We start from the raw sequence: 15,677 nt of genomic DNA on the forward strand, positions 1-15,677 counted from the left end.
GATTCAATCCTGGCTTCATTACTTCCTGCCTGCACAGTTATTTTGATCCCTCTGAGCCTCAGTTTCCCCCCTAGTAAAATGAAAAAAAATGATACATAATTCATAAGATTACTATGACAGTCACATGCCGCATTGCTTGCAATACACTCAGCCACCAGTAGGACGCAGAATAAGACAGCAAGTAGTTGTTGCTGTTATGGTTTTAATTACCATAATTATTTCCAACGAGGGAGCTGGATGAGATGACGCCAAGGTCTCCCCAAGCGCTGAACTTCTAGAGTTCTGTGAACAGTTCATTTCCAAAGGATGTCAGGTAAAGGAGGTTTCACGGTATGTATATCGGGCAAGAAATCAATACGGCCAGTTTTCAATTGTGCGCTGTAAGGTAAGCTGAACGGAGCATGAATGATTCACCTGCTCTGGTAACACTCAATGTGCTTCCATTTGATCTTGGACCGCGGAGAGCTTTTCAGAAGAATATTTTCTATCTCTGTCATGTTGTGCTCTGTGATGGAAATGAGGGAGGCCCTTCGGTGTTGGCCACGGGAGAACGGGAGCGCTGCCCGATGCCGTGTCTGGGGCATCGCACCTCCTCACTAGCTATTGAGGTGAAATCGCCCAGCAGCTGATGGGGGAGAAATGAAGCGGTATGATGCAGAGTCAGCCCAGAGAGTGCAGGCGCCGGTTCTCACCATCTCCTCCCAAAGCTTTTCAGAATTTCCACGTGTGCCCTGAAACCCTACAAGTGAAAAAAAACAAAGCCTATCAAGTGATTTTCCCACCGGCATCTTAACTTTGAAAACGGCCTCACCAAGAAGCGATGTGTAATTAGAATTCCCTGGGCACAAGGCCAGCCCCGCACTAGACCCCTCTGCTGATCTAAAGTCTCGTTCACCATTTGAAAGCGCGTCCCGCCGACCACACACTCCGTCATGGAAAGTAGATGGGTACCTGCTGTCTTTCTTCTTCCTTTCTGAATGAAGACTGTGTCCAGGGGGACAGCTGAGGTGCTCCAAAGTGCGCCGCACCCCAGGGACGGGACAGCAGAGCTCGCGCAGGGCAGCGGAAGGAGCATCACCTGGGAAGGCGGCGCACCTCTTGGCGGCCCCGTGACCACTTCCACGCTGTGTGACTTGGGTACACGACGGAACCGTTCTGAGCCTTCTTTCTTCGTTTGTCAACTGAAGAGAACCAGAGGGAGTTCATCTGAAGTTCAGAGAGCGCAAGCATAGGAAACCCTCACTCGCGCGGGGTACATGCGCGTGGTCACGTGTTCATGTAAAATGCACACAGGTAAGGGGGCTTACCTGCCACAAGCCAGGACTGTCCTCTCTGTTCAGTGTGGCTTTCCCCCATCACCGGTGGGCATGCTTTGGGGCAGCCTGAGACTCTGGTGTCTGGGTGAGGGGACGTTGAATTGGGGATACCACAGCTTCGAGCGGGGTGACTCACTGGTGTGGTCTGCTCTCGTTCCCATTATGGTCAGTGGTGTCCTGAGGTGGGACGGCTGCTCCCCAGCGTACCCCCACTTCCCGTCTGCATACCGACATCCTCGTCGGATGTGAATTTTATTTCTTAAAGCGGCCTCCAAAATGTATTCACATCAGGCCCCAGAACCCCGGACCTGCCTCTGACACGGATGACAGCTCCCTCGTGCCATTGTCGCAGAGGCGAACACGAGGATTTTTCCAGGCGACCTTGAAGGTGAGGGCGGAGGTGGTGGAGAAGGGCCCAGGTGGGACTGTTCAGAAGGAGCAGAGCACAGCTTGCATCCACTCTTCCTTTTCTCTCGTCGCCCAAGGACACAGATCAGTGCAATTCGACAGAGAAGATGGAGCCAACGGAAAAAAAAGAGGAAATCAAGAAAATATGATCTTTAATCATCAGTAACAACCATGGGAAGGAGCAGGAAGGAGGGGTCCTGTTCTCCTGCTTCTGGCAAATTCCTATTCATCCTTTAAAACTCACCTTAAAGGGAGCTCACTGATGAAGACCTCCAGACTGTCCTAAACCAACGCAACCTTCTCTTGTCTACCCTCCCCAGCACTCTGTTGATACCCCTTTTGTAGCGCTGAGCAGAGTAGACATCATTTCATCTCCCGACATGTCTGCCCCACCTATTCGATAGCAAATCCCACTCATTTTTTTATGTCCAGTACAAAGCGTAGCGCTGAATCGATGATCACATTAGTAGCTATCAATACCTCAATTAATTAATTGGCAGTAGGAAAGGAAAAAGAACCTGTTCAGTGCAGAGCTGTGTCGAGAGAGCGGGACAGGGGCACTAACACATCTCGAGTCGATATTCTTCTTCTTGCTGTTGAAAGAGTGAAAATGAGAGCGAGAAGTTCAGAGACAGGACTGGGGTTAAGCAAATGGAGCAGGGGACAAACAGGCAACTCCTGTGGGATCCGAGTCATAAGCGGGGTTGCTGAGCTCCGCTGGAGGGACCCCGAAAGCGGAGCAGCACGTGTCTGTAGGAGGCCCACGTGGTTTTGCAGCTCCACCCCACAGTCTTCAATAAATTGAAAGCAGTTATGAGAAAACACAGAGAGAGCTTGTCCCGACTGAGCCATGAGATAACAGGACAATGGGACGTTCTGGCGAGCGAAGGTCCAAGATACCACGAGTGGACGTTGACGCCGTGAGGGGATCTGGCAGCCGTGGTCACACAAAGGCACCGAACGGTAGCTTCGTGACGGTCGTGGCGGAGTGTGGATTATTGTTTTCTTTCAAGGAGGAGATGGGAGTCGATGGGAAGACTGGGGGGACGTGGGGAGGGCCAAGGAAAAGGCAGAAGGGGGTGGGAATGGGGAAGAGAGGGAGTAGAAATGAAATCATAAATATAGATTTTACTCTGATTTCAAAAAAATGTATTTTTTTGGAAGGACTGACTTGTCACATAAGAGAATTATGAGCTGTTTTGTTTTCTGTTTTTTTTAAAATAGGAAATCAAAACTTTTTTTTTTTTCCAAATTGCTTCTTTCCCTTGAGACTTGAAGAGGTGAAAGAAGCCATTCGAGGACGATAATCCAAAACATCTTCCATAGAAATGACATTCATGGAAAGATCGTGACATCATATTAGCCAAATATTAGCCGAATATCTGTGTGTAAACCCACACTCCGCCACCCGCATCTTCTTTGTGCCCCTAATGAGACAATGGCTCCTCGGGGAAATAACGTGGTCAGGGCATGTGTTCAAGCTTAGAAAAGTTACCCTAGGAAACAGAATACGCATGAGGTTAATATTCAAGTGTTAATGAGGACTTAGTTATAGGAAGCTCACACGTGTCCTAGTTAAACATGATCGCTCGGTCCTAGAATGGGGAGCTGTCACGGGGAGCCCCGCACCCACTCCTGCTCTCTGGATGGATTAAAGTCAGAAGGGGGCTGGGTTATGAAGAGGGACCAGAACAAGAGCTTCCCCAGAGACCATCCTACTTTGAGTATCACCGAGTCAAACATGCCCCCAGGCTTTTCGAGAGCTGAGAAGGACTGTTTTGCGTTTTCTGGTACATCCACATTTGCCGTGAAAAGGCTTCTGTATTGATTCAAGGGCAGAGTCTCCAGTAAACCGATCTCCCTTCGTAGCATCTCGTCAGCTGGTTCCGACAGCCAGTGGAGTGTGTAGTCCCCTCCAGAGTGAGGCCCCGAGTCCAAGGACCTCCATCGACTAGCGATCCTCACATGTTATTTACAGCCTTGATTCACACATGAGCTCCGAAGGTACTTTATGCTTCTTTCCAATTTCATATCAAGTTATTAGGACTGAACGTGTCCTCTTCTGTGCACCCAGGGTGTTGCAAAAATAACCTTTACGTGTAAGTTCATTTTTGACTTGCAGTGACCTTTTTAACATGCCTCAGCCTTGGCCGCTCCGAGCGATCGGGCACTTCAGCAGGTCGTGACGGGAAGGCGCTTTGCCACGGGCGTGGTGGCCTCTGCGGAAGCCTGGGGTGCGGGTGGCCAGGAGGACCCTCCCAGCTCCCAGCATCAGCAGAGCTGTAGGGGGCCGCGGCTTTGTACTGTGCAGAGCACCCCACAGACGACCTTGCATGTAACTGGCCAGAAGTAGCTGTTTTATCAGGAAAACATTTCTCTCTTAGAATGGAAGTGGGGGAGCACGGTGGGGAGTCCTCCTTCCTGTCACCTATGAAAAGTCGAACGAGCTCGGGGGGGTGGGGGGCAGGGAGACTTCTGCCCAGGTAGCAGGCAGGGTGTGTCCTCGGGCTGCTGGTTACAAAGTACCACCAACAGGGTAACAGCAGAGATGTGGGGCCTTCTAGTTCTGAGGCTGGAAGTCAGAAATCGAGGTGTCTGCAGGGTCGTTTGTTTCTGAGGGCTGGGAGCGAAAATCTGTTCCTTGGTTTTCCACCAGCTTCTGGTGGCTCGAACTTGGCATTCCCCGTCTTTCCATTGTCTTCTCTCTGTAGGCATTTGTCTCTGTCCGAATCTCCCCTTTTTGGAAGGGCACTAGTCAAGTTGAATTAGGTCTCATCCTAATGGCCTCATCTTAACTCAGTCATCTTCAAACGAGGTCCCAGTCATAGGTACCAGGGTAATAACTTCAGTATCTATGGGGTGGGGGGACTCATTTCAATTCACAGCAGAGTCCTCTCGGAATCGTTACTGTTCGTGTGAACAGTGAAGCCAGGACACAGAATCCCAGATCTGTTTCTTAACCGAATGTTGTATCGTAGTCATATCCTCCATAGCCCCTTTCTATAGTCCTGGAGTCGATGTTAACTTTTTATAACCTATTGTTTATACAGCTGCCAAGAGACATTTCTTAAACATAAAACTAATAATGTTACCACCTTACTTGATCCTCTATCCCGTGGTTACAGAGTAACACAAACCCCATAGCATGGTCATCATCAAGACCTTTATTGTCCAATCACTAAACAGAGAATAACATTATACACTTAAGAATGTGAAAACAAATCTTTAATGGAAAATCTTAATAGATTTGATAGCATAAAATATGATGTTTATACATTAAAAACTCGTTTGAGGCTATAAAGCAAAAGACAAGGATAACTATGACAGCACCTAGAGTTGTCTTGATTTGTATTATAAATAATTTAAGTGAATAGAAAAGTACTGACAATAAATAAATGGGCACATGTCATAATTATACACCTCACAAAGGAAAAAAACATCTTTAATGTATATTCGAAAATAAATTTTCCAACTATTAAAAAATACAAAGCAGCCCTGGCCGGTTTGGCTCAGCGGTTGGAGCGTCGGCCTGCGGTACAGAGAGACCCTGGTTCGGTTCCCGCTAAGGGCATGTACCTCGGTTGCAGTTTGTCCCCGGCCCTGGTTGGTAGTGTGGGTGGCAGCCACTCGATGTGTCCCTTCACATCGATGTTTCTCTCTCTCTTCCTCTCTCTCCCTCCTGCTCTATCTGATCAAAAAATGGAAAAATGTCCTCGGGTGAGGATAAAAAAATAAAAAATACAAAGCAAACCGTAATGGCGAGCTTGCTTTTTTGCTAATCAAATAAACTATTCTATCTGTTTTTGTTCTGTGCTGGTGATGGTTCATTAACAAGCAACGTCGTTGGTTTTAAATTCTCAAGAATCGAAAATTGACCGTCAGAACTGAGACTTCCTTTCTGGGTGGCAGAGAGTGAGGGACTGTGGGACCCCAGACGACCGCTAATAGAACATGGCCCTTCATACCCAGTGCTTGGCTGGTCCTGTCAGCTCTCATAGCCTTGAAGGAGGGTTTGAAAAGAGGGAAGAGGGGGACCTGGAATTCAAACAGAGAAAGAAATACAAGCTTCCCAAATTTGCAGCCAGAGGCAGGAAAACCCGTTACTTCCTTTTTATTATTTGCTGCTTTTTCAAAATTCATTCAGAGAGTGTACATTCTCTTTATAGTCAGAAATGACCCCATGTAAAAGAAAACCTGCCTCTGTCTTATACCTTCCAGAAACAAAACGAAACTCCCTCGCTTGAAGTTAGCCATGTCTATCAATTTTTATTCTATTTTTTTCCTTTCGTGGCCCTATCTCCTATAAGAGTGCGGTCCCCTCCCAAGCCACCAGCTTGTTCCTTTGCTCAGTCTGGTTTCTACAAACACCATCCCCCGGAGCTGTTTAGAGAAGCACTCAGATCTGCTAGCCCACATGTTGGAATTTTCCTACCTGCAGCAGTTCAGACTCGGTCATCCTTCTCCCGGGAGGATGTCCTCCTCTGTGTTCCGCCCTTCCTCTGGCCATGCCTGTGTTGGTGGTTTTATTTCTCAGCGCACTAGGCTTATTGCACATCTTTGCTCTTAAAGCCCCCGCCCCTCTCTGCCTGTGAGCGGACCGCCGCGGCCTCCTGCTGGCTCTGCACAGGCCGCCCGCCCCGGGGCCCGGGTCTGGGCTGGGCGGGCAGAGACGCCCGTGTTGTCTGGCGGTCTGCCGACAGCCATCCTCTAAGGCCACGTGGACCTTGCACGGTCAGTCCCAATGTTTTCGTTTTTCCATCTTCGTCATTCTGTTTAATACTTCTCTTGTTATGAACACTGAGATCACGTTAGGTACTCAATAAAATGTGTTCTCTTTCTTTAAAATTTTAAAAAATAGTTTGTTGATTTTTAGAGAGAGAGGAAGGGAGAGAGAGAGCGAGAAACATCGGTTGGCTGCCTCCAATGGGAGATTGAGCCCGAAACCCCGGTATGTGCCCAGGCTGGGAATCCAACCGGCAACCTTTTGGTGCACAAAACGACACCCGACCAACTGAGCCACACGGGCCAGGGCTAAAATGTGGTCTTAAATAGAGCAATTAAGTTGTTTTGTACAGTTGTGATAGGCAGAATGATGCCTCTGTCACGTCCCACCATGTACCTATGTGCTAAACCATGGAAACGGTGACTGTGTTACCTTGAACGGCAAAGGGACTTCATGGCGAAGTCAAGGGCGTGCACCTGCTATTATCCTGGATTATCTGGATGGACACAATGTAAACACAGACTCTGCCAGTCACGTTGGCTTCGAAGATGGAGACATGAGACAGTGAGCCAAAGAATGTGGATGCCTCCTGCAGACTGGGAAAGGGGAGAGGCTGGGTTCTCCCCTGGAGGCTCTGCGGGAACACGGCCTCGCCTGCCGCTTGCATCTAGACCTGCAGACAGTTAAGATAAATGCGTGTTGTTTTAATCCACCAAGCGGCTGCTTGTCCGTCCCAGCGGCCCTTCGTCCTGCCCCGTCCCCCCTAGGGTCACACGGAGCGCCTTCACTGTTTAATGAAAATGGATAAGGGATTTAGGATGTATCACTTACTGGATTTTTACGCGCCCTGAAATCCAATCCGTGTTCCGCTGTAATATTTCTGACTATCTGACGTTTACTGAAGAACATGAGACTTTTACTGGGGACGAAGCGCTACGACAGAGACACAGCCCTTCTCCGGGGCAGGCCCCCTCCCGCTCGGAAAGGAGAGCAGACCTGCAAACCCTCTGCGAGCCCGCCCGAGCGGCATGAAGCCAAGAAGCAATTACCTTCGGCTGCATCTTGCTAACGGATGCACAAAGCAAGTGGAGAGAAAGCCCGGTGCTCAGCGGCCCAGTTCCTAGCCCGGGAGCTTCGTGCTGAGATGCTGAGTGCAGTTCCGGAGGAGATGCGCGGCGGGGCCCCTCCTGCTGCTCAGGGTGCCTCTCGGAAGGCTCACTGCAACGCGAGTGCTGCGTGCTCTTTCCCGTTTGCGGGCTGCCCTTCAGTCAGCAAAAACGGGCGCTGATGCAGGGTCAGCTGCACAAGCAAAGTGGCCTCCTGCAAACTTCTGAAAAGCAGGGATACCTGTACGTCAGGGGAGTGGGAGTTCATGAGTCTATTTGGCCATCAGCCCAATTTCCTGTCTGGTCTTTGGCAGTCTGCTAGCAGAACTCAGGTACGGACAATGGTTTAGAGGCTCTGCTCTCTTCCGTGGCCTCTTGCACTCTGTCCTCTCCTCCGCTCCATGTGCAAAGTTCCGCAGCCCGGCCGGCCAGGACTGGATGAGGCCCGCAGGTGAAGGCTGGTCAGCGCACGCTTGGTGTCCAGGCGTCCGTATGCCCTGTGCTTTTCAGTTGGCACAGAGCGCGCTCAGTCTTCCCAGTACCTTGGAGGCAAAGGCGTTATTTTTGCCTTCAACTGACAGTTGAAGAAACCAAGTTAAGGGGAGTTTCCAAGCAGTAAACGATAGAGAAAAATATTTGAATGGAAATCTCTTAATTCCTCGCTCATTTCTAGAACAAGTGCAATCTTGCTGAATTCCAGCGGGCCTCACCTCGGTACCATTTTCCAAACTCACATTTTGCAAGAGCACATTTGAACGATAACGTTCTACACGCAGGATAAAGTCACGTGGAAAACAGAGACGGACGGAAGGTTTTAGAGCATCCATAATCTTGCTACTCAAACAGAATCACTGTTCCTAATATTTTTTTGTGACTTCCTCTGGGGATATTTCTTTTGACATTGTATTTTTATTTAGAGTTTTGCACCACATTCCATGTTTATTATTTTGAGTGACGTAAGGTGGCATTCTAGCTTTATTTTATTTAAAATTGCATTGCCTTGCCTTTCAGTGACCTATTTTTTTTTTCTTACTAATATTTAGGTATAAGGAAAGAATTCGTCCACCCTGTAGAGTTAACTCCTTTTCAGGCTTAGACATGTACTCCGAACGCCCTCAGCCACATCAGCACCGCTCAGGGCTCGTTAGAACTGCAGGTCCTCCAGAGCCAGAGCCCCCATCTGAGGCAGGAACCCCCGTTTTAGCCAGCGCTGTGGGGATTTCCACTCATGATCAAGTCTGACTGGAATACTGGGTTTTCCATTTGCGTTGATGGGGCGAACGCAGCCAGGAGGCCTGTGCTGGGCTAAAGACAAGCGGAATCACTGTCACAGTCGGAGGGAACAGAGAAGAGCTTTGGCTTCCCACGTTCCCTGCACCCACATGCCAGGGTCCTGCGGCAGGTGGCCGCCCTCTTCGGAACGTTCACACGCTCACTCAGAGGGGCAGGCGTGGCCGGTGTCTCACCGTCTAGTCACACTGTCCCACGTACGTGTGTGCTCTGGCTGGCCAGCCCCGCCGTTGTCCAAGTCAGAATAAGGGGAAGAGCAGGTGCATTTTAAGTTTCATTCCGAGGGCGTCTCCTCAACTTCTACTGTGCTGGATTACATGGAGTAGAAAAGAAAAACACACTTTCTAGACCCTCCCTTCGAGATAATTCACAGTCCTGTTTAGGGAATAAAGTTTTGTACATGAAATTCAGTGAACAGTGCAGCAAGCCCTGACCTGATGAAAATCAAGAATTACAGTGCCTGAGATGAGCTGAGAATGGCCCGAACTATACAGAAAGATAGACGTTTTGACTAGAAGGGGGTCTCCTTAAGAAAGGAGGATGTGAGTGGGACCGAAAATATAATGATCATATAGATCAGAAAAATTCCACCTATTAAAAATTTACCAGGGCCAGGCACAATGTAAAGCAATTGATGTTGGTTACTTCCTTCAGTTCTCAAAACACTGTTAAATATCCCTGCGAGCCTGAGCCCGGCTGGTGTGGCTCAGGGGATTGAGCATCGGCCCATGGACCGAGAGGTCCCGGTTCAATTCCCAGTCAGGGCACATGCCCGGGTTGTGGGCTCCATCCCCAGTAGGGGGCGTGCAGGAGGCAGCCGATCCATGTTTCTCTCACACATCAATGTTTCTATATCTCTCTCCCCTCCTCTCTCTCTCAAATAATCAAGAAAAATCATATTTAAAAATAAATAAATATCCCTGCAATACCCATTCTCCGCATGAGGCTCAGTGACGTCAGTGTTACACACAGAGCACTGTGTGGAGTCAGAATGTCCACCCAAGTCTGGTTGCCTGCAGAGCCCTGCCGCTTGCCACCTCTGCCTCCGTAGTGAGCTGAGCTCTGGTGCAGCAGGTTTATAGACGGAGAAAAGGGCAATGAAAGGCAAGCCCGGGATGGGTAAGCGATCTCCCGACCCGCGCACAGGACTTCGCTGGCAAGAGCCATGAACTATGCAGCCTGAACTAGACAGAAAACCAGGAGAAGTCTGTTGCTTGTGGAAAACCTTGATTGCATAGAGGGTGGTCTGGGACATCATACCACAGATACTGAAGGACCATTGCACAGCCTTGGAACATCATGAGAGTAATGTTTTAGGGCTAGAATAACATCGGATTTTTTAAAAGGCAGAATTGGGTGGGAAGTGAAGAGATATTTGGGTGGCGCAATGGATCAGCGGAGTGATTGCCGTAAACCAGACACCAGATGATAAGGGACGTGACTGGGGTGTCGGCAAGGGAGACGGAGAATGGCTGGTTATTAAATACTAAAGAAGAAAGGGGGAAGGTTTTAGTGGCAGTTTGGCCAAAGGGGCTTTAGAATCGGAATCTGACACGGTGGGTGATTTTGAGCTATACTCAGAAATTGCAGTGATCCGGAGAGAGGTTGTCCAAGACGAGTCAATAATCAGTTTATTCTCAGAGATGTGGGTTTAGGGCATTCTGAACACCTGTTCTTCTATCCACACTCACCAGGTCTCTGTCCCATTGCTCTTAAAAACACGCGAGTCGGTCGAATCCACTCTGTGTCCTCAGGGTCTCGCAGAGAGCTGGCCACCGTTCGACTGGCCTGTGGCAGCAACAGCCTTCTGGTCTCCCTACCTTCTGAATCACTCCCCTACAAGTATTGCTTTGCTGCTAGGACTTTTCTCTCTAAAATCTCCATCTACGGGTGGCCTCTTCCTGCCTCAAGGTGGAAGACACTTCCTTGCGGCCTCGGTGTGGTGTCCAAGCCAGAGCAGCCAGAGTGCTACCCAAATAAGACCACGGGGGATTGAGAGCGGACGTGGTCCTCATTACGTGGGACAAAGGCGTACGGGTTCTGCTCAACTTCCTAGACACCCCCTCTTCCAGGAGCCCCTTCTGCACGAGCAGCGCCCACATAATCAGAGAGCAAACCCTCTCCAACGGCCCTCTGTCTGTGTTGCTCATGCCGTTTGGGGTGCGTGGTCCCCTGCCCAGCACATCCTAGGTACGCAGCAGCTGTCTGCAGACAGAAAGGAGGGCTACAGGATCCAAGACTTTCACTGTTGTCTGAGTCTGGCGTGTTGTTGTTGAAAGGAAATAGACGTGGAGGTCTGACACCTTCGGAGAGGAAACCACGGAGGGCCAAAGGGAGGCTCGGAGCGCGGAGGAGCGTGGGGAAGGGGGTCCCCACGCCAGGTCTCCTGCTTCCTACCGGAACAAGTAGCAGGTGCTGGGGGAACAAATTCAGGGGCACGTTAGCGAAAGACTTCACGACTCCCATGTCAGAGACAGATTTTCACCAGAATTCTTACTTCTGTAGGGACGTCTTTCAAATTCCTCGTAGGGGTCAAAGATGCTTCTCATTAACACGTCAGAAGTTCACACTCCGGGGGCGACATGTAAATGTCCATCCTGTACCTCTGAAAACAGGTGCCGTATCCGAGAGCGAAAGATGGGTCAGGAGCGTGGGAACAGAAAGGAAAACCACGAAAAAGAACCTGTAATCCAATTACACTGACGTCAGCTTTCTGCACAAGCAGGATTTGATGTCATTAAAACACCTGTGACAAAGGGACGTCGGGACATTTCTTTCTCCCCTTTTTTCCTGAAATAGAGAAAGAATAGAAATACGTGAAATTTATACCATCTATGCAAAGTGTGTATGTGTGCGCGTGCATGTGTGTGTGTGTGTGTGTGATCTCTTAGTTGATAGTCAAGCCAAGCAGACACTTACCTTGAAAAATAACGGCCCTTACAGGACGAAGAAGGTAGCCATAAATAACTACAGATGACTTTTTTTCCACGATCATGAGCCCCAGTACAACAAACATTACATTCATTTAGCAATGTATCGATTTTTTTTTTTTTTCAACTACTTCCCAACTGGGAAACCATAGCAGGAACGTATCTGTGTTTGTTGGGACAGAAATGCTTATAGAGTAGAAACCAAGTCGCGAATTTAAACGTAGAGGATAAGAAGGCTCGTGCTGTCGAGAGGACACAGTCCTCGGCGCTGGTCAGCCCGTGTCTGCTCTGGGGCGGGGACGTCTGTCTGGGGAGCCGTTCATTCCGTGTGTGCTCACGTGGGACGTTTCTTTCCAGCGATCTACGAGCCTTCCTGCGAAGCGTACAAACACCTGGGCCAGACGTCCAATTACTACTGGATAGACCCTGACGGCAGCGGGCCGCTGGGGCCCCTGAAAGTTTACTGCAACATGACAGGTAAGGAGGCCGCCTGGCCGGCGTGAGCACCCCCTTCCACGTGGCGGAGGAAGTGCTGCCGGGAAGTCTCTCTCCTCTGTGATTTTCATCACAACACGTAGCAAACTAAACGTTGCAGGATTTGTTAGGTAAATAAATGGGGACATGAATGTCTAAAGCAATTTTACCTTCTGACACTGGAGTTTTGTTTTGTTTTTTTAATCTACCTTCTGACTATCATAATAAAAAAGTAGCCCTTGAAAAAATAGCCCTGGGTGGGGAGGAAGCCCAGAAGGTGAACTGAACGGCAAGGTTGACGTCCGCGGAAAGAGCTGGTCCGTGCAGCGGCCTCTGCAGGGACCTAGACTGAGGAGACTCGGCATCTCTGTCGCCCCCACACTGCCCACGTGAGGGGAAGCCCACACACACGCCGACTGTCCTCTGTGCCCTGTAGCTGTGGGAGGAACTCACCTGGGGGCTGGAATTCCATTCTGGCAAAGGCAGAGCCTACCTGCAGCTTGGATGACAGGTGTCCGCTGAGGACGCGAGCCCAGCTTTTCCCTGGCTCCATGTTCCACGTCAGGGCTAGGAAATGAGGGTGTGGGTCCCTGCAGACTCCCGCAGTGTGTGAGATCGCAGCCCTCGGGAGCCTGCTTGCTGTCAGACGCCGGGTGGCATCTTACCCTCCAAACCCCTGGAGGGCAGTAGGGGGCACACACGGTTCACGGGCTGCCCGGGAGGGTCAGCGCTGGACGTGAGCTCCTGGGCAGGGGACCCCACTGAGGACAGTGATCTCGCGACGCTCCTGGTGATGCCTGCTACGAGGACAGGAGGGTGACGAGGGCGTGAGTGTCGGACGGAAGGCGAGCAGGGAACATGGTCCAATGGCAGCGATTATCCCCAAAATGTCCTCCCCTGCCAGGACCCCTACGTGTGTCCCAGAGAAGGAATTTGCTGACCTGAGTTGTTTGTTGGACTTGTCGGTGGACTCAGGGACTTTCTTGTTCACCTTCATTTTAATCTTAGTCATACCGAAGTATAAGCTATGGGAACGTTATTTAATCTATAAGAATCTTGATTTTAGTTTCTCTCTGCCTATACATATACATACACACACACACACACGTGTAATTGCTATAGTTCTTAGCCTATAGATAGATAGACAAATAGATAGACATCTAAATTAAAGTCAGCTATTAAACTCAGGGGGATTCCACGCACCCTGACTGTGCTCGGACAGTTACGAATTTACTTTAGGTATTTGCCTACGTGCATTTCAAAGGAGAATTTCAGGAAACAAACCCGAACCGTAACGAATACCTCCTGGATGGACCATGTTCTTCCCGGAGAGACGACGTTCCGGAGACTGATGGTATCTCCCTCAGGGCGTGACTGTGGTTGGATGCAGTGCCCTCGATGCCGTCTGAGCAGCCACGAGAACAGTTTGCCCTTCGGCAGCAAGACTATTTTTCTTGTCACTCAAGCTAGTTATGGACATCAGCGCGTCAGGGATGCTCCCGCGGTGGCCTTTTGCCCTCTATCGACCCGTCCTTCATCCGGACAGAGCGTGAACTTGACCCCAGTGGGAGAGCGTGGGACCACGAGCTCGGCTCGGGCTGTTCCATCTCCCCGAGATCTACGCTGCAAAAGAGGAGAGAGCGAGAGCACGTGATTGTCCGTGAAGACCCGAAAGATCCCTTGATATCATGAGAAACTGTGTAAGCACCTTATTTTATAGCACTTCTGTGAAAGATCAGAGTCGCCCCGCTCCTCGGGGACCCCGATGTAATTGGGCGTTTATCACTGTTGAATATACTACATATTTCAAAAACGGAAGCAAGACATCTTCTCTGGGGTAAGGGGTCTCTTTCTCCTTCTTCCTACAAGGATGCTGAGGGATGCAGGGGAGCTTGTCACGCGGACAGACAGACGGAGTGAACATTTTTTTTTTTGGTATATGCCCCTAGCGGGAATCGAACCTGGGACTCTCTGGTCCGCAGGCCGACGCTCAACCACTGAGCCAAACTGGCCAGGGCCATTTTTTTTTTTTTTTATCCTCACCCGAGGACATTTTTCGATATTTTGTTCAGATAGAGTGAGAGGGAGAGAGAGAGAGAGAAACATCAACGTGAAAGCGACACATCGAGTGGTTGCCACCCACACGACCCAACCAGGGCTGGGGACAAACTGCAACCAAGGTACGCGTGCTCTTAGCGGGAACCGAACCCGGGTCTCTCCAGACTGCAGGCCGATGCTCTAACCGCTGAGCCAAACCGGCCAGGGCCGGAGTGAACATTTTAAGGAAAGGGACCTCGCTGGCATCTAATATCTGATGTAAGCTGGGGTGGAAACTAGACAGTGTAGACTCTGCAAACATATCTCAGGATCCCTGTCCTAGGTTTCTTTCCATGTGTGCATTCACAGTGCGCCAGGAACCGTGCTCTGTGAGAATAAATAGATATAGTAAATGCCTTTATGGGGCTCACAACTAATAATGAAAAGAAGCGTTAAAAAGTGAACAAGCAAGTAACTCTTTTAGGAGGAAAAATCATGGGACTGGGAGGAATGGTTCATTTTGATAGAAGGTCTTAGGGAAGACCTCTCTGAAGAAGCAACCATTTAGCCAAAATACAAGGTGTAAAAAGACAAGACACTCAAGGAGAAGAGGAAGGGAAATGAGCCCCATAAATTCACACCCCAAGGCATCCAAGAGAGTGTTTCCTTGCAAGGAACTGAGACCCAGGCCCGGAGCAGAGCGAGCCTGGGGGCAGGTAGGCGGGGCCGGAGCAATCCAGGCAGCAGTGAGCACCGTGGTGCAGAGAAAAGCCCGGTTTTAGTTTCTCAGTCATTTTTTCAAAGTTGTAGGTGGGAATCTACAGAGAGGTTTTAAGCAGGAGAACGAAGGCTCTTGATGAAAACCCCCACTCGGGGTGCCGTGAGGAGCAGAGTCAAAGTGCGGGGACCAGTGGGAAGGTATTGTGACCGTCCAGGGAAGTGGTGATGCTGCCTTGAACGAGGACGGTGACAGTTTGAATGACAAGAAAGACATGGACTTTGGACCTACTTCAAAGGTAGTAGCATCAGGGTTGGTGACAGATTAGGTCAGCATGATTAAAGATGGACATCCAGATGGGCCCTGGCCGGGGTGGCTCAGTTGTTTGGAGTGTTCGCCCATGCACAGAGAGTCGTGGGTTCGATTCCCAGTCGGGGCACATACCAGGTTGTGGGTTTGATCCCTGGCTGGGGTATGTACCGGAGGAAACCAGTCAATGATGTTTCTCTCTCACATCTGTGTTTCACTCTCTCTCCCCCTTCCTCTCTACCTAAAATCAATTTAAAAATATATATCCTCAACCGAGGATTAAAAGAAAGAAAAAGAAAAGGAAAAACTTCTGACCGTATGCATAGAATAACTGGGTGAACTGGAGGCGGGTTTCGGAGATGTGGA

General features: G+C 49.8%; 1 protein-coding gene across 1 annotated transcript in view; it reads left to right on the forward strand.

The window, feature by feature from the left end:
• CNTNAP2 (contactin associated protein 2) overlaps positions 1-15,677 on the forward strand; it is a 1,693,809-nt gene that overhangs the window by 1,091,131 nt on the left and 587,001 nt on the right. Inside the window, exon 12 of the mRNA XM_036246733.1 lies at positions 12,131-12,250. Within this exon, the coding sequence (XP_036102626.1) occupies positions 12,131-12,250 (120 nt within the window). The remainder of the gene's footprint in view (positions 1-12,130; positions 12,251-15,677) is intronic.

This window comes from Molossus molossus, unplaced genomic scaffold (assembly GCF_014108415.1).
Source record: "Molossus molossus isolate mMolMol1 unplaced genomic scaffold, mMolMol1.p scaffold_m16_p_7, whole genome shotgun sequence".
Taxonomy (NCBI): domain Eukaryota; kingdom Metazoa; phylum Chordata; class Mammalia; order Chiroptera; family Molossidae; genus Molossus; species Molossus molossus.